The sequence below is a fragment of the Nuphar pumila genome, chromosome 9 (assembly GCF_984573655.1).
Source record: "Nuphar pumila chromosome 9, dmNupPumi1.hap1.1, whole genome shotgun sequence".
NCBI classification, from domain to species: Eukaryota; Viridiplantae; Streptophyta; class Magnoliopsida; order Nymphaeales; family Nymphaeaceae; genus Nuphar; species Nuphar pumila.
The window spans coordinates 122,336,187-122,359,614 of record NC_143257.1 but is presented as its reverse complement, the minus strand read 5'-3'; the positions used below and the strand labels follow the sequence as shown (position 1 = coordinate 122,359,614).

The following is a 23,428-nucleotide window of genomic DNA, read 5'->3' as shown; positions in this document are numbered from 1 at the left end:
CTATATGCTATATTAGATGTTAAACAACCATATTTTTTGTTGGAATGCGATTGTTAGTCTAATATTTTGGTTTCACGTTAGTGGCAATATAATTGTAAGCAGTTAAGTCTTGCCCTTAGATTTTTTAAAGAAAATAATTACATTATTGTTTTGTAGTTACTGGAATTGTGCTTCACCAAAGTGCACTGAGGGCTGAACTAAATTTTTTAGCAAAGTTCTCTATAAAGTGCTTCATACAATATCTAATATGACATTTAGGCCATGTGTGGGGGACACCATACTTAGCCTTAGGTGTCGAAGATAATTGTTAACTCTTATTGAAACCCTCGTCACCATTTAGTGAGTTTTTTTTTTTATGATGAGGAACCCTCACTGAAATGAGGAAACACCTCGGGTGGGGCCCCACAACTATCCTACCATACATGGCCCACCAGATACACCTATTTAGTGAGTTATGTGAATGATTTGTGTAAGAAAATTGAGCCTCTAAATAGGAATAACTTCCAGTTTGTAGCATGGTTACAGTAAGCATGCTTTTGAAGCGGGAAGCACTATGCTTGAGTGAAACTCTTCCCATTTGTGGAAACACACTTCCTATATCATAAGAAACATGTTTTGCTCTTCTCAATTTGCTTCCCTCAATTCTCCCTTGCTTTCTACTTGACTGTAATTGCCTTTCACTCACTTTCTCCTTGTTTTTTTATGTTTTTCATATTAATAGTATTATTTTTTGCTTCTTGCTTTCCCATGTTTCTTCATTGCTTCCTACATGTTTTCTTTTTAGCTTCTCATATGTTTTCACAATCACTTCCAAAACGAATCTTGCTTCATACTGCATACTACTTATTAACACTCATGCATCTCCTTCACACATCGCTTCTCGTACCTATTTTCTATCTTGGTAACTATGTTTTAGATTAAGGCTCTGTTTGGGAGCCCGACATGGGAGTGGAGCTGGTATTTAATGAGGGTGTAATTAATAACACCTACTCTCACAGGTGTTTTGGGAACACTGTTTTGAGAGATGAGAATGGTGTCGGGAGTGGAGATGGGCCATTTCAACAAATACTCTCAGGACAAAATTCCTTGACCTATACCATTTTAATGTACTAAGTTATAATGCAAAGAGAATCCCAACTTTATTTTTGCTTTACTTTGAAAAAGAATTGTCGCGTACAAGTTATTAAAAGTACAGCATAATATCAATTTCTTTTATATCAATCTCTCACTTCAAACGAATAAAATAAATCTATTATTGGGTGATCAAATATCATAGGCCAAAACCCATAAGCCTACGGTTTGAGGGGCTTGATGATCCAAGGCAACTTGGTGGAACCACTGTGCCGCTTGAAATTCCAAATGCATGCTCACATGAGGGCTTAGCAGGCTGGCCCTTGTAGGTGAGCTGCACATCTGACATATTGATCCCCTGGCATGTTGTAATCGCGCTACACGAGAAATCAACAGCCACTTGACTCGCTGATGTTCCCGTGATGTTGTTGTATGTCACCTGCGAGATCTTAACTCCCGAGTTCCGCATGATCCTGAAACAAACCATTATTATCTTTTTTCGACAGAGAAACCAGCCAATTATAAAACGATATACCATTGGGATTCGAACATGCAACGTCCCAACACAAAGTGACGTGCACTAACAGCTCCTACCAGACAAGCAGAGACCCCGTTAATAACAAACAGACTATTATTATCGCATCGACATTTTTTTTTTTTTGAGAGGCAAGCTGGGGTTAGGCAGACCCCTACCAGATATCTCTTAAGCCCCATGTGGCAGTGGGATTCGACAGACTCCCCTTACCACATGGGATACCACCTCGGTGGTAACATTTTGAGTACTCACTAAAACTTGGTTTTACGGGTAAAACCTATGCCCAAAACTTATTTTAGACGTCATCTAAATGGCTTTCATATTTGTTTTAAGAGGTTGAATTCTTACTCTAATTTTAAGTTGCAAAACTTTCATATATTTACTACAATAATTTGTTTTTCTTTCGCGAGCCCGCATGACCTGTTCTTGTCGCAACATCCGCAGGCTGCAAACAGCAGGACAGCTACAAATGGCTCAGGAGGGTGTTAATTGTATGGAGGCAACTGTGGCTGCATAGAAATAAAGTTACATTTGACGGGGTAGCGCCATGCATTCAAAAGGTTTCCTGCAGGTTGCCAGATTGACACTCAGGAAAAACAGCATTGCTGAATGAGCTGAGTTGCTGTTGCATAATATGCATGGGGGGTTGCATACCCCGGTTCTTAGAAGTTGTCATGGTTTTGTTGCTTCCAAAAAGAATGCACTGTAATCTATATACTGATGAATGAATAATCTTGTTTTTTTCTCAAAAAAAAAAAAGTGTTTCTTTCAATGTAGACTTGTAGATCAGTGTAAATTACCTGAGTAGGGCACCCTTCATCGTTAGGGCAGTACGTAGTGCTGGTCTATTATGATTGGGTTATCAACATTGTTCATTGTGGCTCCATCAAACACAATTCCTTTAGCTAACGCGTTGCTGCTTCTAGCCCATGATTTTATTCTTAGTCCATTGGTAGACCCTGTGAATACCACAATTTTCACCGTAACATTTTACACTCTGGCTTCATTGGCATTCTTTCCTAAGCTTCCAACACTGCCATTGAAATAAAAACATCATATTTAGTGAAAATGCAAACTCTTATTGCTTGGATTTGTGTGTGTGCGTGTTTGTGTGTGTGTGTGTCTACACACACCCCAACAAATACGCGGATTAATTATCACTTGTGCAACTATAACAAAGGATATTGGATTCTACTATTTTTCTGGTGACGAGAGCATAAGAAGAGAGCTTATCCTTTGGATGACACATGATTGATATCATTTATAATACATGCCTGAGTCTTCTACCTTATTCCATGTCCAGGCCCACAGTTGATTCTCTCTATCCACAGGTTCCGGGTCCCCGGACCAATAGATATACAATCATCTCCAGTCTTGATATCAGAATGTGTGATCGTAACGCCTGTCGACTGCTCCACGTGTATGCCATCAGTGTTGGGGTTTGTGCTTGAGGCCTGAATCTTGAGCCCATCTACTTTCACATTATTGCTGGTATCAATGACAATGTGGAAGAGCTCACTGTCAACAGAGGTGAGGCCTGTCAACACAATGTCCCTAGCATTGCTGAAGACCAGCGACTGCAATCAAAATATGAAGCAACCATTCATATGCATGCTAAAGAGAAAGTATTGTTCATAATGTCAACAATTTGTGTATTGTGGGGAAAGGTAGGTACCAACATTTTTTTAATCAAAATTAATGTAAAGTAGAAGGACAAGGATTTTCCAATTGTTAAGGGAAAAAGCCAGTCATGGGTGTACTTCACCAAGCCTCAAGCCAATCAGATCCAAATAAAATGACCTTAGTGTCTCAATCCTAAGTAAATTACTGTTGGCATGCCGTTATAAAACAGATAAAGGGCGTTTGCTTAGACCCCTATGAGAATTAATCTCTCCAGTTTTGAAGGGAATGATTTTTAAGAGAACATAAAATCATAAATCTCACGTGATTACAGACATGATAATTTGGTTTCTTTTCCGTTGTATGAAACAAAGATTTGAAATAGAAAATGGTTACTCAATTCTAAGAAAAAAGTAAGTCACTTGGGTTGATTGGTAGAAAATCACGTGCATGAAAAAGATTTTCTTTGTGATTTTGAACTACTTTTGCCAAGGCCTTGTAAACATGCCCATAGTGTTTGTTTAAAACATTGTTCTAAAGTTTGCTTACCCTTTTTCCATAAGGACACTGTCCATTGGCAGCCTTGCATGCCCATAATGCCGAACCCTTCCCATCTAGGTACCCTCCTTGGAATGTCAATCCTTCCACATGGTTGAACATCAGCCAAAGCCCACAGCACCATATATGTTCGTCGACGCAACCAGGCTGCCGTCAACTTGAACTATGATATTGCTATTGGCACAGGGGCCAGAGAACAAAGTGGGACTCAACCATACAATGTTTTTGTCTGTGATGCGGCACATACAGCTAACCAGGCTTTTAGAAACTGGGCACTATTGTCAGTCAATCCATCTGCTTTAGCACCATAGCTCATAATGTTAAATACTTCTCCATTCACAAAATGGAGAAAGACCAAGGTAATGAAAAGGAAAAACATGAGCATGTTGCTAGCCATGATCGCAAGTGGAGTATGCCTTGTTTGAAGATTCTCTCTCAAAAAAAAAAAATTCTCTCAAGAAGATATCTAGTTTAAGGTGTGGAGCTAGTGATGGTGGCCTTGGTACGTTGAAAACAGTCCTTATGTCTATGTATAGATATTGGGTATTTCACATAATCGCGAGCCCAGTAGTTGTTTGATGGGTAACCAAGAAGTAGAATCGTGTTTCACAATAACTTGTATAATCATGTTTCATAATAACTTATCCATTGTTTTTTACAAAGTTAGAATTCTTTTAAAAGTTGTCTAGAATCTTGTTTCATAGCAATTTGGCATTTATTTTTTTTGCCAAAGTTGGAAATTCCCTAAATTTGTTACTATTAATATATAAGGTCGGTGCAATGATTGAGAACTTATAGCTGAGCTCAATCAAACTACCTTGAGTTTGGGATGCAAACGGTTTGGATTTCGGATCAGAAAATATATTGGGGAGTCAGATCGGATGGGTAACCAAGAAGTGGAATCGTGTTTCACAATAGCTTGTCTTTTATTTTTGATAAAGTTAGAATCCATCTAAAAGTTTTCTAGAATCTTGTTTCATTACAAATTGGCATTTATTGTTGTGCCAAAGTTGGGGTTTCCCTAAATCTGTTACTATTAATATATAAGGTCCGTGCAAAGATTGAACACTTATGGCTGAGCTCAATCAAGCTACCTTGAGTTAGGGATGAAAACAGTTTGGATTTCGGATCAGAAAATATATTGGGGAGTCAGATCCTGTCGGATTAGGGACAGCCAAAATTTGCAAAAGCACCATGCTGAATCTGAACCGTTTGCAACCCTAGATCGAGTCTTAGAGTTAGGGTTCCATCTATATTAATTGGCTATTGAATTGATAAGTTTGACTTATAAGGAGAATTGTGCACTTTTGTGCCCATGCTGAATTTTTGGAGCGTGGATCTGGTTAAATTGTGGATTACAACAACAAAAACTTTTCTATTCTTTGTTTTACCAAGATTTACACAGCTCTATGCCTCATCATGGAACTTTTTAAGGGAACTTAGCTTTGTCAGGCTTTTCCCAAAATCAATTGTGACATATTTTCCGCTTTGATCCTTCCACTAAAGGAGATAGAAGTTTGAGACATTTGTTAGAATTTCTAAATGGATCATGCATTCTTTCAATTTTGGTAGGTCTGATACAGTTTGTTGCATGTACCTCAAAATGAATGGCCCAATTTATGGAGTGTTCCCTTAATCAGAATACTTATCTAGCTTGTCTTTAATCATGATCCAAGATCAAGGGTTTATAGGGATGTAAACGGGGACTTGGTTCATATCCAGACATTATTGAACCCTTCCAAAATCTAATCTAGCCTAATCAGATGTAGAGTTAGATGGAAAAAAGGAATACCTAACACATGCATTTAGCCTAATCAGATATATTTTATATGGAAGAAAATCTGCATACTGAATCTATATCTAATTATTAATCGGATTATATTTGCTTTACGTCTAATTGGATTCAGATACAGTTGGATAATCAGATACCATACCTAATCCTTTCACATCGGGGGTTTTATATTCAAACTCTCTCTCTCTCTCTCTCTCTCTCTCTCTCTCTCTCTCTCTCTCTCTCTCTCTCTCATGCAAAGTGGACAAAATTCCTTTACCTATACCATTTTAATGTGCTAATTTATAATGCAAAGAGAATCCCAACTTTATTTTTGCTTTACTTTGAAAAAGAATTGTCGTGTACAAGTTATTAAAAGCACAATTTCTTTTATATCAATCTTTCACTTGAAACGAATAAAATAAATCTATTATTGGGTGATCAAATATCAGAGGCCAAAATCCATAAGCCTATGGTTTGAGCTACTTGATGATCCAAGGCAACTTGGTGGAACCACTGTGCCGCTTGCACTTCCAAATGCATGCTCACATGAGGACTTAGCAGGCTGGCCCTTGTAGGTGAGCTGCACGTTTGACATCTTGATCCCATGGCACGGTGCGCTCGCACTACACGAGAAATCAATAGCCACTTGACTTGCTGACGTTCCCGTGATGTTGTTGTATGTCACCTGCGATATCTTAACTCCGGAGTTCTGCATAACCATGAAACAAACTGTTATTATCTTTTTTTGACAGAGAAAGCTGGGGTTTGGCAGACCCCTACCAGTTATACAACCATATACCATTGGGATTTGAACTTGCAACGTCCCAACACAAGGCGACGTGCACTAATTGCTCCTGCCAGACAAGCGAAGCCCCCCGTTGGTAACAATCAAACAAACAAACTATTATTATCGCATCATTTTGAGTACTTACTGAAACTTGGTTGTATGGGTAAAACTTATGGCCAAAACATGGTTTAAACTTCATCCTAATGGCTTTTATATTTGTTTCAAGAGGTTGAATTCTTACTCTAATTTTAAGTTGCAAAACTTTCATATATTTACTACAAAAATTTGTTTTTTTTTTTTCATTGTAGACTTGTAGATCAGTGTAAATAGTACCACCTGAGTAGCGCACCCTTCATCGTTTGGGCAGTAGTGCTGGTTTATTATGATGGGGTTATAAACATTGTTCATCGTGGCTCCATCAAACACAATTCCTTTAGCGAAGCTGTTGCTGCTTCTAGCCCATGATTTTATTCTTAGTCCATTGGTGGACCCTGTGAATACCACATTTTTCACTGTAACATTTTGCACTCCGGCTTGATTGGCAATTTTTCCCAAGCTTCCAACACTGCCATTGAAATAAAAACATCATATTTAGTGAAAATGCAAACTCTTATTGCTTGGATTTGTGTGTGTACACACACCCCTCCAAATACGTGGATTAATTATCACTTGTACAACTATAACAAAGGATATTGGATTCTACTATTTTGCTGCATTATCCAATCGGTGACCATAAGAAGAGAGCTTATCCTTTGGATGATAAATGATTGATTTTATCATTTATAATGCATGCTTGAGTCTTTTACCTTATTCCATGTCCAGGCCCACAGTTGATTCTCTCTATCCACAGGTTCCGGGTCCCGGGACCGATAGATATACAATCATCTCCAGTCTTGATATCAGAATGTGTGATCGTAACGCCTGTCGACTGCCCCACATGTATGCCATCAGTGTTGCGGCTTGTGCTTGAGGCCTGAATCTTGAGCCCATCTACTTTCACATTATTGCTGGTATCAATGACAATGTGGAAGAACTCACTGTCAACAGAGGTGAGGCCTGTCAACACAATGTCCCTAGCGTTGCTGAAGACCAAGGACTGCAATCAAAACATGAAGCAACCATTCATATGCATGCTAAAGAGACAATGTTGTTCATGATGTCAACAAAATGGTGAATGACATAGTGAATAAGAATCTTCATTATTGAAAAGGAAAGAAATGATGCCAACAATTTGAGCAAGGAAAGGTTGGTACCCACATTTTTTTTATCATAATTAATGTCAAGTAGAAGGACAAGGATTTGCCAATTGTTAAGGGAAAAAGCCAAGCATGGGTGTACTTTACCAAGTCTCAAGCCAATCAGATCCAAATAAAGTGACCTAATTTTCTCAATCCTAAGTAAATTAATGTTGTTGCCATCCTGTTATAAAACAGATAAAGGGCAAACACCTATGAGAATTAATCTCTCAGGTTTTGGGGAGAATGATTTTCAAGAGAACATAAAATCATACATCTCACGTGATTATAGACATGAGATTTTCGTTTCTTTTCCTTTGTATGAAGGAAAGACTTGAAATAGAAAATGGTTACACAATTCTAAGAGAAAAGTAAGTCACTTAGGTTGATTGGTAGAAAATCACGTGCATGAAAAAGATTCTCTTTGTGATTTTGAACTACTTTTGCCAAGGCCTTGCAAACATGCCCATAGTGTTTGTTTAAAACATAGTTCTAAAGTCTGCTTACCCTTTTCCCATAAGGACACTGTCCTTTGGCAGCCTTGCATGCCCATAATGCCGAACCCTTTCCATCGAGGTACCCTCCTTGGAATGTCAATCCTTCCACATGGTTGAACTTCAGCCAATAGCCCACAGCACCATATATGGTCGTCGCCGCAACCAGGCTGCCGTCGACTTGAACTATGATCTTGCTATTGGCACAGGGGCCAGAGAACAAAATGGGATGCACCAAGAACTGCCCAGAGGGCACATACAAGGTTGCTGCCTGTGATGCGGCACATACAGCTGACCAGGCTTTTAGAAACTGGGCACTATTATCAGTCAGTCCATCTGCTTTAGCACCATAGCTCATAATGTTAAATACATCTCCATTCACTAAATGGAAAAAGATCAAGGTAATGAAAAGGGAAAACAGAAGAATATTGCTAGCCATGATATAGCAAGCAGAATATGCCTTATTTGAAGATATCTAGTTCAAGGTGTGGAGTTGGTGATGGTGGCCTTGGTGCATTGCAAACACTCCTTATATCTATATATAGATATTGGGTATTTCACATAATCGTGAGACCAATAGAGTAGTTGTTTGATGGGTAACTAAGAAGTCGAATCGTGTTTCACAATAACTTGTATAATCGTGTTTCATAGCAACTTATCCTTTATTTTTGATAAAGTTAGAATCCATCTAAAAGTTAGATCCAGATCAAACTCAGTTAACAGATTTCAAACCGTCCAAGAGTCCTACTGCAATTGAGACTCCTGCAGATGACTCAAATGAGGAGCAAATGCAAGAGAGAGGAGACACCAAACGTATACAGACTCTCACGGATAACACACAAGTTCTTATCTGTAACAAATAGCCGGAAGATTCGTTTTCTCAAAAAAAAAAAAATCTCAAAATAGCAGGAAGACTCCTACTAAATCTATCTAGACCATCTCATCATATTATGATTGGACGGTCCAGATAGATGTTGCCCTACCCCTTTCTCCCTCTTCCTTCCGGCCACGACACAGCTTCTTAAAGAGAATTACAAACTAATGGTCTAGATTTTATTTAGAAAAATAAAATTCTCTAATAGTAGATCCTATTGTAAGGTAAATGTGTGCTACCTCATGGGTTCCAAACCCTTTAGCAAAATATATTATTTTATTTTATTATTATTGTTATTTTTTGCACATCTGACCCTGCAAATATGATTCACATGTTTGGTATAGTAGAACCTGACCCTTGGATCAAGCTTGCCCAATATGTATGTTGGATTTTCTGAGGTTTGAAAAATCAATAGCATACAACCATAGTGCCAAAAGTTAAAAACGGCAAAATATCGGCAGCCAAAAGCCTGTGAGAAATCAATTTCTTTTTTTTAAATCTTGCATTATTTTTGGCAAAATCTCTGCAATAAAAAATAAATAAAAATATAAAAAGTAATATATATATCATTTAAAAATAAAAACCACACAGGTTTTTCATGATAAATAGCCGACAAAAACATAAATATCATGTTTAAAACATGATATTTATGCTTTTGACAAAAAGCTCAAGAGAAATTGAAAATATCATGAGAAATTACCATTTTTAACTTTCGGATAATTTCTCATGATATTTTTGCAAGGATTTCACAAATAGCGCAAGAATTGTCACTATGCATACAATGTAGTGAATTTTCAACCTTTAAAAGGCATATTTTTACTTCAAAAAATACGATCCAAAGGTCAATTCTTACTATTTTGACGGTGTTGAATACATTCATAATGTCTAATTTGACCAAAACGGCCTTCATGAATTTCAACTAGGGGGTTGGAACCCACGAGCTTAGCCAATATTTTTTCTTATTGTAGAAATCCTACAATTGTCCAAGCATATCAGGCCATGCATGAACCAGAAATCTTATCTTTATTTATTTATTTATTTACTTATTTCAAAATGAACTAGAAGCCTTATCTTGCAAAGTAGAAATTGCACTTTTGGATCTGGATTGGCTGGATCTAACACCATAGATGTAATCTATAGGTTTTATTCCATAAGATTATAGTACCTAGCTAGGTCAATATCATTGTGATTTTCCTTGCAGTATTCCATTAGACTAAATTTTTGATGCATTTATTTAATCTTTCCTTTTCAGCTAGCTAGATAGATTCAGGTTAATATTTGTACACGTGATGTGTATATTAAGGCTCTATCAATGTTGTCAGTATCGGTATCAGCCCTGAATCGTTTGACCAATGATTCAGCTGTATCGGTACTTGAGTAAATCATTCTGTATCGGCCAAAAATAATAAAAAACATTATGCGTCAATCAAAATGTGACAAATGTTAAAACCATTAAAATAATATTAAAATTTTTAAAAATTAGTTTTTAGTATTTTTTACATTCATTAAAACATAGCTGATTCAAGGGTAATGCATATCGATTTTCTGCCGATACAGGTCCGATACTCACTGATACTGATAACATTAGGCTCTATTGCCAGCTGAGTCAAAGGAACTTTGTGCATTTGGAAAAGTGGAAGCCATCAATTCTTGGAATTGCAGGTGGTAATTACCAATTTTGATCAAGTTTAAATCAAAATCCTCAACTCTCATCTTAACTACCAGCTCCTAATCAAAGCCTAAATGCATTATAGTATAATAAAGTCAGTGGCATGAAACCCAAATGATGCAATGAAAAGTGTGTGTGAGAGAAAGACAAAAAGTATGCCAACGAAAGTACAACTAAATTTTGATTTGTCGAGTTGGGATCTCGATGATGCAAGTTGTTTTGACTCAATCTGTTATCATAGATGTGTTTAGCATGCTCAATTTAGTTAAAATCAACCTTTGTATCATGTTTTTTAATAATAAAACATGTTTTATTGAGTCGAAAAGATTCAATACATCTAAATCCATTGATATTTACTAAAAAACAAAATAAAAATAAAAAAAATTGGATTTGCTAAAATGTATATATATATATAGAGAGAGAGAGAGAGAGAGTAATGCGCTCCTTCGGCCCTCTTTTCTCGTTAAGTCTCGTTAGGGCCCTTCAAAAATCAGTTTTTAGATTTTTCTCACATCTAACACCATAAATGTGATCTATAGGTTTTGTTTAGTGGGAACTAGCTTTCGGATAGTCGGGAATCTAGCTTGCTTATAGGTTTTTCAGGTGATCCAAAAATCAATGGCTATAAAGGCATCAAATTTTCTCAACTCATAAAAATACATTTTTTCATAAAAACATAATCCAATAGTTGATTCCTACTAAGTCGAGCATGATAAACACATCTAACAGTTCGGGTCTATTATAAAATACTTCAAACTATGGGGCCTAATGAGACCTAATGAAAAAATGAGGCTTAATATGTTCAGATCTAATATATATATGAAAACCTATTAAATGGGCATGAAATGTGCTATAGGATTCCTGGTGTTTTTTCAAAATTTGTGATTGTTTTTATAGGAATCACTTCTTTGATTTGATGCATGGATAGGTTTTTATAAAGTTTCAAAAATCAACAGCCTATAATTTTTATAAATTTTTTTTAGGCTTCAAATATTATTTTGCATTCAAAATGCATGATCCAAGTGTCAATTTCTAGTAAATCAATCATGCTGAACACATAAGTTAAAATTTAGAACAAACACTGAAAATCCAATAGCATGTTTTATTTAGCACCATGCTCATTTATCATGTTATCATTTCTTTTATATATATATATATATATATATATATATATATATATATATTACAATGGAGGAGATGGGGAATATGCTTTACCTACTCTCTCAAAGATTAACAGATTTTGGTCCGAGGTATAGCGCTGAAGGATTCTCAGCTCGAACCCATTTAATCTAGCCAAGTTTCATTTAGAAAGCGTCTGTCCAAATTGCGATAGATGTGATTGGCCCTTGAAACAAGTTAACTTTGTTCCATTAAGATTAGGAATAAACCTTTGTAGTCATCATCGTGGATTTGATAAAAGTTGTTAACCTTAAAAAAAGGATGATAGTCGACTGGGCTTATCCATCGACATTTAGGCCCTGTTTGGAAACTAGGAGCTGGGATAGGAATTAATGCATTTGGCAAAAACTTGGTCAAAATACCATGCATTTGGGATGGGAAGTGAGGTCCTCTCACCTTCTTATTTACACTAAAGAATGAAATCCACAGCTACCACCTCCTAGAGGTGGTAGCTGCCAAATCCAGGATTTGGCAGTTCCCACTTCTTCAAATGGCACTTCCTATCCCAGTTAATAGTTTCCAAACAGGGCCATAAAAGAATTCACTCTTGAAAAGCAGTTGATGATAATGAAAGCATAAATGACTGAAATAACATAAATATAATGATATGGTCCACTATAATTGAGGGGCCCTTGATTTCAACTCCCATGCTTGAGTATCTTAAAAATAGAAAAGAAAAGTGAAATAATCAGAAAAATAAAATCTAGTGCTATTTACAAAGAGAAGTTCATTGTGCTGAAAAAAACAAAAATTAAATTACCTGATTTTAACATATACGATGTGTACCACGATTATTTTTCTTTTGACAATATAGTGCTCTCATTAGAGCAGACTATATTATTGGAAATGCACTATCTTTATTTTTATTTGGCTAAGCAAGGAAAAACCACCTCTCCTCTTATGTTCTTCATTGGTCTAAAACCCTAGAATCCCCATGCCTACCAAAGAGTACACCTAGCTTCGACCTTGTGGTAAGGACACACATCTCATGGGTTTCGAACTCCTCGCATTAGTTCACATTGGTAAAGATCACATGCCACCCCTACCAAATGAGTAGAGCCCTGTGGGTGTCTTAATAGGGGTAGAAATCTTTGGGTTTTTTTTTCTTATGGGAATGGGAAAAAACACCTCATGTAAACTCGGGTGCACCCCTTGACCCCATGGAGCACCAGCTTTGGCTTACCCAAGGGGAATGATTCCAACCACGCTACCCCTTGGGTCTAAAAATCTTTGGTTACTTGACTTGAGATAGGTAGGGTTTGGGCTGTTTTGTATTAAATGAAGCCTAACAAGAGTCAAGCCTAACCAATCACCAAACAACTTTTTAATGAAACTCAATTTGGCTTAGCCCATTTACTAATCATGTTTAAAGGGCATCCAAATGAAAATAAGGGATTGAGACACGAAACATCATTTATAACGAAATTTTGTAGGAAAAAAAAAATTAGTAATAACCCCGCAAAAATTGTTTGAAATTTTGCAAGGTATGGACTTCCGTGACACTTAAAGGATTTTCGCAACGTTTCTTGTGATATTCGTCTTGAGTTTTGCAAGCGTTTTAGAATTTCACGATTTTTTTTGGAATACCGCAACTCGGATGCAATTTTGTTGACAAGTTTTGTGGGTTCATTCACTTTCAGCATTGTGACCCTCGAAAATCCAAAATTTGCAACTGTGAGGTAAAGATTCCAAAAAAATAAAAACCTACAAAATTGTCCATTTGACGAATTTGATAAATTGTGGGGCATTTTTAAAAATACATCATTTTTGTCATGATGGTCATTTTTCGTTTACTAATCATGCTTAAAGGGCTCAACTTGACCTGACGAAGGTTGGGTCAGCTAAGTCTCATTCCCAGCTCAAATCCGTTGGATTTTTAGCCAGCTAGGGTTTGGGTTAGGCCCTAACCAACCACGGCCGGGTCTTATGTTTGCATTAATAAACTTCGGGTAAGCTTGGAAAATTCATGTGCATTTGCCTCATCTTGAAGAGATCTGATGATCAAGAAATAATCGTTCTTGTTGACATGGTATGAGAATTGGTGTGCAAGACTAATGTTGTTCAAATCGGTACACTAGGTGAATTGGTTTTCTAAGAAAACCTAAGAATCCAATCGTTGTTTAATTGACTTCTTACCATCAGATGACACATGTAATTAAAAAATAAAAATATCCAAAATATTAAATAATTTTTAACCCCTTAAAAATATTAAAAAATGAATTGAATTTGCCTTGCATTTGACCCTTATGAATTGTTATTGGACAGATCTGAAAATTCAATTTCTCACTGGTTTTTGGCTGCCGATATTTTGCCCTTTTTAACTCCGAATTTGGATTCAGATTCGGAGTTGGATGAGATCAGCTAAAACCAAATCTGAATCCTAAAATCCAACATTTAAATATATTCTTATTCAAATTCTAGTTGGGTGATCTGATTTTGACTTAGACTCGGATTCAAACGCAAAATCAAGTACAGAGTCCAGATCTTATTATTAATCAGATCCAAATTTGAATACCGGATCTGACTAATTAGATTTGGATTCGAGTCAGATGTTGGATAAAATCTGACCCATGGACATCCTTAAGGAGAGAGAGAGAGAGAGGCTATGGATTCATGGACACGGATGTAAGGGTGTCAATGGATCGGTTTTGACCCTGACCCAACCCGTACCAAACCTTCAGTGTTTGGTGATAAACAAGAAGACACGATTAAAATCCAAGTCGAACTTAAAGGAGCCGTGTATGGTTTATGAAATTTTATACCAGACCCATGTCTGACCTGAATTCCAATTAAGATCTGCAATTTTTCAATGTAAAAATAATAAAAAAAATATTATTTTACCAGGTATGATTCATGTAATCTTTGTAGGATCCGGATATGGTTTCTCTTATTGTGGGTCCAACTAAACTCAGGTCTGGAACCGATGCCATCATCTCAAATCAGGTTCGGGTCGGGTTTCATCTGAGTCCGACCCGTTTACACCCATGGAGATTCGATTGTCAAGCTGGAATTTTTTTTCAAAAAAATGAGATATGTGAACAGAAAATTTTTTACTTTTTTATTTAATACTAAAAAATGCTGTATGGCCGTACCAATATCTGAAAGATCACGTCTTCTCGTGTCATCAGCAACACGCAGCCAAAACGGCGTGTCCCTGTGACATGGAATCAATAAAAAAGAAAGAAGACCCAAATTTGGTACATTCGAATAACATATAGGATAATCGTCACAAGGTGGGAGAGTAGGGAGGGTGTCCCAAGAGACGTAACCACCCTATATCTCTCTTATCTATTTTACCATTTCCTGCCTCGAGTGATAAAACAATGCGTTGCTTGACCCTTTGAGCAAGTGTGTTTTCTTCGGTTGTTGTTGTGCTTTGTTGGGAAGGAGGGAGGAGGGTGGCTGCCAATGGCGTACACGAAGACTCTGGCAGCCGACGCTCCGTGGAGGGCAGCCCCAACAGGGAAACCTCTCCCCAAGATCCACCAATCACCTATTCTCCGCGTCACATCGAACCCCAACTCCAGCTACGCCCTCGCAGTGATGAAGGTACTCTCTCTCTCTCTCTCTCTCTCTCTCTCTCTCTCTGCCTGTTGATGTTGGTGTCCTTGTTTATGAAGAATTCGAATCCTGTTGGGAACGGATTGGCGAGTGAAGCTCGATTGGAATCAGCGGGGCCCGAGTGCATCGTTCCTGGTCAAGTTACACCCATCAGATTGCTGGGTTTGAAGGTTTTACTTTTTATAATCAATTTCCCCACTTGCCCAATTGCAATTTTCGCATTGGTTCTTGATAACTAGAATTCGGCATAGCGTATATACTTGTAATAATTATTGGCTGTTTGTTGGGTGCTTCTGTTTTTCGTGTATTGAGAAAGGTTTTGTTTGAATTTGGTGCTTCTTGTATGGGTTCATGCTTATCTGCTAATTGAGATTGATGTAGTGTGCTTTTTTGTGTTTAATTAGTTGAAATTTCTGGTTTAGAAAGCCACATCGTGTTGTTGGTTGCGTACGTTTATCGTAATAAACGGGATTATCAGAGATACTGCAATGTAAAAACCTGCATACCATCATAAAGGAATTCTGCATTTAATTTGATTCATTGAGGAAGAAGATAAGAGAAAGAAAGTCTCATGCTTCCGTTTGAACTTTCGCTTGACTTTTTGGAGTAGAAATGGAGAAATTTTGTGGTTTTGGAAGTTTTATGGGGTTTTCCTTTACTACTGCCGTATTATTGTTTAGTTTGATGCTGTCCTCCATATGAGCTTTGGAGTATGCTTCCATGCGTTATATTCCTTGGGGTTCTCAAACGCTTCTGGCACATTTTTTCTTTTACTCCACTGATGCTTTCTGCTTACTTCCTGTTTGAATTTCCCCTAAGCAACCTTGAGCTTTTCACCAGAGGTATTTCAAACATCAGCTTCCCTCTGTGGCATCCATGACTATGAGTACTGCTAAAAGAATGATGGTGAAGGACTTCCATTTCAGTTGGAAGGGTCATAACTGTTTCTGTGTTTGGTATATTTTAGCATATGACTGTTGTTTATAAAATTCCCTTGTTTTGGGGTTGTCAGTGTTGGATACTTGATTTATCATATCATAGAATGTCAACTTTTTGTGTTTCTTTAAAGTTATCTTGATGCAAATTGATTCACACAATCTATGGAAAAGAAAAAAGGACGTGTTGGTTACTTCTATTCATTAATTTGGGTGTTGATCCTTGTTATAGAACTTTGGTATTTTTTGAAGCTGTGATTCCGAAGCTTATTTTCCTTTCTTAATGTGCATGAGAGCATGGATATTCACATTGTCACTTATTTGTGACCGGTCATATATATGACCTTACATGAACAAGATCTGTTATATAGGTTGTACAACTGTATACATATAGAATGATTTTGCACATGTTTCTATCTAGCATGCAGCTATGCATTATTCTGCGTATGTCCTAGTTGTTTTGCACTCTAGTATTTAAAAGTTGTTGTTTTTTGTCTTCACATGTTTCATTAGAAAGTAATTAGCATTTAAGCATATCAATTTTCTCTTATTTGTTTCATTTGACATTTGTTGACATGGAGAGGACAGTTTCTTGGCATCTAAACAAGATATATTTGTTTTGCATATGGATTTATGTTAGGTACTTTGTCCTGTATAAATTGACTTGAAAGATACTTACAGGGTTCACTAAGAAGGGTGGTTGACTTCTAACTCGTTGAGTTCTAGAATAAAAGTAAAATTTTAAACCTAAGTTTAATTAATGTTGATGGAAGCACTTATTCCATGGCCTTTGAGATAACAAATGAAATTATTCTTATCTTAGGACAAGGTGTAATCAAAATCGGCCTGGCAGGAATCAAAATAGTAGATTGCTTGTCCAAATTAACAAAAATTTTACTTGCAATGTTGTGGGAACACAATTTGGAGATCATGTTTCTTTGTCCACCTCACTTGGGAAATTTTGCTAGGAAAGGAATCTTTCTCTAGCTATTTCTTTTTAATGATCCTGTTGGGAAATAGTCCTTCGGTGTGATTTGTTCTTGAAAATGCTCAGATTAGATTGCTACCAACTTTATCATTTTACCATCACATTCAATCCCGTATTTAAGAATGAAGGAACAATTCATTGATGTTCTTTTAAGAAATAAGTTGTTGACTAGAATGTTATAATTGCTAATAACGTTTGTGCTTCATAAAGTTGGCATGAAGTAAGACATGTATGGTTGGTATGACATGAACATTTGAGAAAGGGAAATGTTAAGGGAACCAAAGGAAAATTTAAGCAAGGGCCTTTTATAAAACATGAACTGTAAAATATTAATCAACTCTTTGAAGGATTATGCATATGATTGCTTATGTTTGGTGGACACTAATGCGGTTTGAGTTCATGGACACTCTTGGAAGCATGCGTAACATGAATCTAGAGGGCCTAAGGTATTGGACTATTGTACTACGCCATATGATTCCACTATTGTACTACGCCATATGATTCCATATTGTATTTTTAAGATATAAGGGTAGAAACTGAATGGTCGCACAATTGTAAATTTTAAAAAGAAACAAATTGGATAAGTCATAAAATTTGTAAACATTAAAAAATCCACTTGTTCACAAAGGAAGAAAAGAGTATATATGAGCAAAAAGAATTCAACACCAAGAACCTAATGATGGAATATACTGTTCAATAATACCTACTTGACCACATATTCCTGAAGATATGCAAAAGAAATTAAGTCGCAATCCCTACCATATATAAACCTGCAAATAATATATAAATCATAAACACCAGGTATTAGTTCAAGGGTATAATAAGTTATACAGTCCATCAAATAACAAAAGGAGAAGAAAAAGGCCTCCTGGTTTCTATTATTAATCATTCTCATGAATGATGTCCAGAACTATAATGAAATGATACAGGTTTCTTTGATTGCAATACAAACAAAGAATCCCCTGAAAAATATCTGATGTGGACCACCTTGAATCTCTTGGTACTGTTGCCATTTGTGATAGTTGTTATTTGTTCTTTCTTCCTAGTTTATCATTTCCTTCATGTGTGTTGAGGGCATTCTTGGAGAAGCCATTTTGAGTCAAAGGTGAGATCTGCAGATTGATATCTATTTATCAACATCTTGCTTATGTACTTCATGCGTGTGCACACACACACAAACCATCATGTAAAATCCCAAGATATAATGCCATTAGCATTTGAATCCTCCCTCTGCTCTTTTCCTCCTTTCCCTATTTCTGTACTAACTGTGGTTGGAGACTGTTCGTTTTCTAGTCATTCTTATTTCTATAACTAATTTATAACTAGTTCCTTGCTAGTTTAAAAGGAAATTTTACTGCCACTTTTGTGGTCCTCTGCAACTGTATGGTTCACCTGTATCAATACTTCTGTTCCTATGCAAACATCCTCTTGTTTCGTTTATTTTTTTTTTTCTCAAAATGAATAAACCACATGTGGTGTTTCGTCTCACTTTCTTCTATGTATGTTTTCCTTGTCAGTAAATTTCTTCCTATTTTACAGGTATGGCCTATAAATGTTAGCTTTAAATTCATGGAGCCTGTTGGACGAGAACTGAAAGTCATGGGAAAGGTCAAATTTGTTTTATATGCCTTACTACATGCTTTTTCTTTTACTTGATTGGATTGTTCTTCTAGTTTAAAAAATTGTACAAATATTGTAATCTAGTATATCATATGTATACATTGTATATTATATTATATATAATATTTATAATATATATTATATTGTAGATGTTGATAATCATTTTCCCTCGGAAAGGGAGCCATAGGATTGAACTTGCAACTCCCTTTCTCAGGGAAATGGGCATCTGCTATCTCAAGTGAATCATTCTCTTATAAGATGTTAAGAATGGCTCTCTTAAAAACCTGAGACAGTGATTCTCTTGAGGCTGGTTGCAAACATGCCCTAACTGTTTTGGCTTGTTAGAATTCACGGTTTTGGAGAAGTATGTTTCACAAAAAGAAAGTTTTTGATTCGTGTTAAGAGATAGGATCTACATCCCTGTATTGCTAACTTGATTTGGAGAACCAGAGAGAATCTGGATTCTTTCTTTGTTGCATTTTTACATACTTCATGACTAGTATGTAGTTGGTTGTCTTACCATATTACATTTATTCATGTAAGAGTTAACTTTCATCTTGAAAAAGACTTTTGCTCCTATGCAAAAACGTTTGTGCCTGTTGCTTTCTTTCATCGAAGGAGTTCTGTAGGAGGCCATTGTAAAGAGTAATTGTTCATGTGCCCTCTTTTCACAATTTTGGATAAATCAATTTAGAGTCTATATAACCAAGAGTTAAATTAGATGAATTCTTTGGATTGATTGAAAGTGTTTTTCAATGTCTGTTGTAAAATTAGGTCTGTCACTGATGGCATGAAGAAAATGTCCAAGAACATATTCACCTTCAGCTTGAAGGACCTGTAATCACTCATTTATTGTCAATGGTCTTGGGAAAACTGGATTTGTGTTCAGAAAATGGAGAAAATATTCTCTCATGCCAGCATAAATGTGCTCTATACTTTTTGAAAAGACTGACATGTTCTGCCATATCCTTTGAACAGTAGACTGTCCAAATGGTGAACTCATACTTGATTTTGAAAAATACATAGCCACAGCCAGAGCTCTTCAATATCTCGCTCTTGAATCTATATTGTTTTTCCTATTAATCTGGTCTTTGAATCCATTTCTGCAACCATGCGCCAGATAAGTTGCATGAAGGGGCTTTGTATGTATTATTGGATTTTTTTGGTTCCATGATCCTGGATTGACATTCAAAATCAGTCTGATTGGGTGGTGATGATAAAAAAACCTCCATGAAAATATTCACATCCCTTATTTCGTAGTTCTATGTGGCATAGTTTTAGTTTTTTTATTTGTTTCTATATACAAGGTTCAATTTGATGTTATATTTCAAGAATTTTATTATGACAAAACAATCTTTCATCTAGTAGTCATTATAATGGCATATATTTCTTGATTAATTCCATAATAGTAAACATGTACAATCTCACAATATGAAAAATAGTAAAATCCTTTTGTGGATCAGTGAGTGCAATCATATAAATAACAAGGTCATGAAGCAATATCCAAAGCCACATTATTTTCGAAGTGATTCAAGAAATCGCAACAAACTTGCATTTGTGATGTAATTGGCTACTGATACGAGTTGATAGTTTTCATTGGCTGGCCATTTTTATGCATCTTGACCTTTATGTGAAGACTGCGTGTAGTGGATGCAATCACTATTCTTATCTATGTGGATAATTATGTTATCAGCTGTGGTTTGCTCGGTTTTCGGTTTAATTCGTGAATTTCTTTCATGCTTCAGGTGTCTGACTTTAGTTTGCATTAGTTTTTGCCTGCCTCGAGAAAGTAATGGTTTTTCTCGTTTTCTTTTTGGTGCAGTTCATGGATTCAGCCTTCAACCTTATGCAAGCTTCATTTTCCGATCGTTAAGTGTGTTTTTAGTTGATGTCGGGAGTTGTATGTATGCAGATTTCTAGTTGCATAGGCTCTACTATAGAAAGTTGTGCTAGAAATGAGAGTATAGAGGCTGTAAAGCAGATTTTCAATCGATTATACAGGTGATACAGTTTGCCTAATATGTTATGCTTTGGTGAAACTTTAGACTTGTGTGTCATGCAGAGTTTCTCCTTTAATGGAAATCAGCTGGGAATTTTTTGGAACGTGGGATTTTGTTTCTCTCTCTCTCTCTCTCTCTCTCTCTCTCTCTCTCTCTCTCTCTCTCTCTCTCTCTCTCTCTCTCTCTCTTGCTTGGATGGAGTTGAAATGAGAAACAGGATAAGGTCTTTCACTGAGGTTCAGGTGCTTCTCGCATCAAATAGTCAAATTTAGTCTGCAGCTGCAGGTGTTTCCACTAGTCGATAGATCTTTCACATTCAATTAGTTCCTATGGAGGAAAAGGGAAAAGAAAGAACATACAAGTTTTATACGAATAGGTGTATGTGCACCCCTCGGTCATTCCGACCGGCATTAATTGATATCTGGTCAGGTCATATTGTATATAATCGATTCCTTCATTATACAGTCTAATCAATCCCCACCTTTCATTTCACTTATGGAGATGCGTCTGCGGAGATTGAATATAACCTACGATCCGTTGCCAACAAGGGCTCCACAAATCTGGCTAGGTTGGTCAGCTTAAAGCATTCAAGTTGAAGGATGTTGCAAGTTTGATATCAGGTGTGTGCATACCTTGCCTTTATGGTCAACGCCGCAGGCACCCTGGTGGGCAACACGGGTGGCTAAGGGGTTTTAACTGTTTGCGGTTGGGCCATAGAGCTGAGCGCCGATCTCTTCTTAGCTGCACCACCCGAACCGGGCTTTCTCATGGATAAATTTTGGAAAAAAAAGAAAATTGATGGTCAGTTATATACCATATGACCTGGTTCTGCTCTCCCATTGGGCTAGGAGTGTGGTGGCTCCTATGTTTGTACCCTGCCCGTCAGCGCCTTCCCCAACTCGATTTCGGCAATAGGGAAGCATGCACACCATTTTCCTGGTTCTTTCCCATTGGCCTTGAAGGTAAAGCCCCATGACAATCTTTTCAATAGCACTAACACATCAAAGATATACAAACTGAACCAAAATCCAGGCTAGTTCTCTGATTATGGGGGTGGTTTCTCCGTGTAAATATAAAAAAAAAAAACAAAATCCATGCATAATACCAATCGCGTTGTCGTAAACGGTAACATGATTGCATTATTCATGGTCCATATCAAGGCACGATAAGTTTACAGATCCAGACTAACACTACCATTGTGGGCTACTGCAAGATAACCATGCCTACTAACCAATACCCGAGTCATACAAAGCCAAGGGCATCTGGTGACTCAAACACAAGGGCACTAAACTCAAACCCTCATTTTGCACAATTAAGAAGCATACAAAACTGCGATTAAGACTTAAACGCAAGGTGAAACTGCTTGACAAGGATTTGTACAAGCAATCTGTCTTGCAAATACGCTATAACAACCATAGATGCAAGTTTCCAGACCAAATACAATAAGTATGCAACATTGCCTGAGCCCAATACCATGTGCCTTTTTTTTTATTTTCCTTGCACCAATTATATCACTAGCAAGTGTGGTTATTAACCATTGCTTCTCCGTAGAGATGCCTGCCTTTGCGCATATCAAATTTTCTAACCGGCATAGAGAGACAACGTCAGGCCTACTACAAGTATGTGTGTTGCATGTTTTAAGTTCGCTGTCGGTACTCAGAGAGATTTTCTCATATTGGTATTAAAGTAAGTCTATCTTTATACTATAAAAAATAAATAAGATATATTGCATCAATTCATCTCACTCAAGCTTATACTACTAACTAACCTGATATGTGAGACAATAAATTGCAGTATATAAAGCTCTAAGGCTGGTTTTTTTGTCCAAATTAACACCACTTATATAAATTTTCAAATGAACTCATTTTGTAACCAAAATTGGTAAACACTGAGATAAAATATTGCATAAGTCACAATAGCATAAAATACCAAAACAATAGTTAATGAACATAATCAAGGACTTATTCAAATTTCTTCTACTACCTATTTTTGGCCTGCATTGAGATAGAGAGACAACTAGACAAGGTAGGTGAATAAGGTAGCCAATCAAGTATTAAAATGAATGTGAATTGTCATTAATTGGCATGAATTGACTCACTAAAGACAAGGGCTGGTAAATGAGATGAGTTGCTCATGGTTCAGCTCATAAAGAGCTCATTTTAACTTGTGAAATAAGCTTGGCAATCCAAACACAAATGTCGACTGTTTGGGTTATAAGCAATAAGTTTAGAGTTCAAATCCTTTTACTTACAATATGAAATAACATATTTATTTTGTAAATGGGACAATTTGAGCTTACCTTAGTAGGTTTAAAGTACAAATTATATTATTTTTAATTTTTAAAAAATGTATTTCTTTGTAAATAAGCCATCTCAAGCTTGGCTCATTTAACTTGGGCTTGGCATGAGCTCCAGATTGGTTTGACTCGCCACAAGTATGAGCCGAGCTTGAACACCCTCTGTTTGGTTCATTTGGCTCGTTTACCAGCCATGAAAACATTATCCTTCAAATCGACAGATTGGAAAAGC

The 23,428-nt window shown here is 36.6% G+C and overlaps 2 protein-coding genes and 1 pseudogene across 3 annotated transcripts; 1 reads left to right on the top strand and 2 right to left on the bottom strand.

Annotated features, from left to right (window-relative positions):
- Positions 1-1,270: 1,270 nt before the first annotated feature.
- On the bottom strand, positions 1,271-4,029 carry LOC149829187 (polygalacturonase-like; annotated as a pseudogene).
- A 1,974-nt stretch (positions 4,030-6,003) lies between these two features.
- LOC149829186 (polygalacturonase-like) lies at positions 6,004-8,513 on the bottom strand. The gene is made up of 4 exons (XM_090017218.1): positions 8,088-8,513; positions 7,152-7,441; positions 6,682-6,910; positions 6,004-6,267 (listed from the first exon to the last, which is right to left on the bottom strand). The coding sequence occupies exons 1-4, from the start codon at positions 8,511-8,513 to the stop codon at positions 6,004-6,006; spliced, it is 1,209 nt and encodes a 402-aa protein (XP_089873344.1).
- Positions 8,514-15,020: 6,507 nt separating this feature from the next.
- Positions 15,021-21,003, top strand: LOC149829185 (uncharacterized). Of its 2 annotated transcripts, XM_090017952.1 has the most exons (4): positions 15,021-15,345; positions 15,417-15,527; positions 18,820-18,888; positions 20,723-21,003. In XM_090017952.1, the coding sequence occupies exons 1-4, from the start codon at positions 15,205-15,207 to the stop codon at positions 20,771-20,773; spliced, it is 372 nt and encodes a 123-aa protein (XP_089874078.1). In that variant the 5' UTR covers positions 15,021-15,204; the 3' UTR covers positions 20,774-21,003. The 2 variants fall into 2 exon arrangements, with proteins under 2 accessions (XP_089874078.1, XP_089874079.1); XM_090017953.1 differs by lacking the exon at positions 18,820-18,888 and having other exon boundaries at positions 15,022-15,345.
- The last annotated feature ends 2,425 nt before the right edge of the window (positions 21,004-23,428 follow it).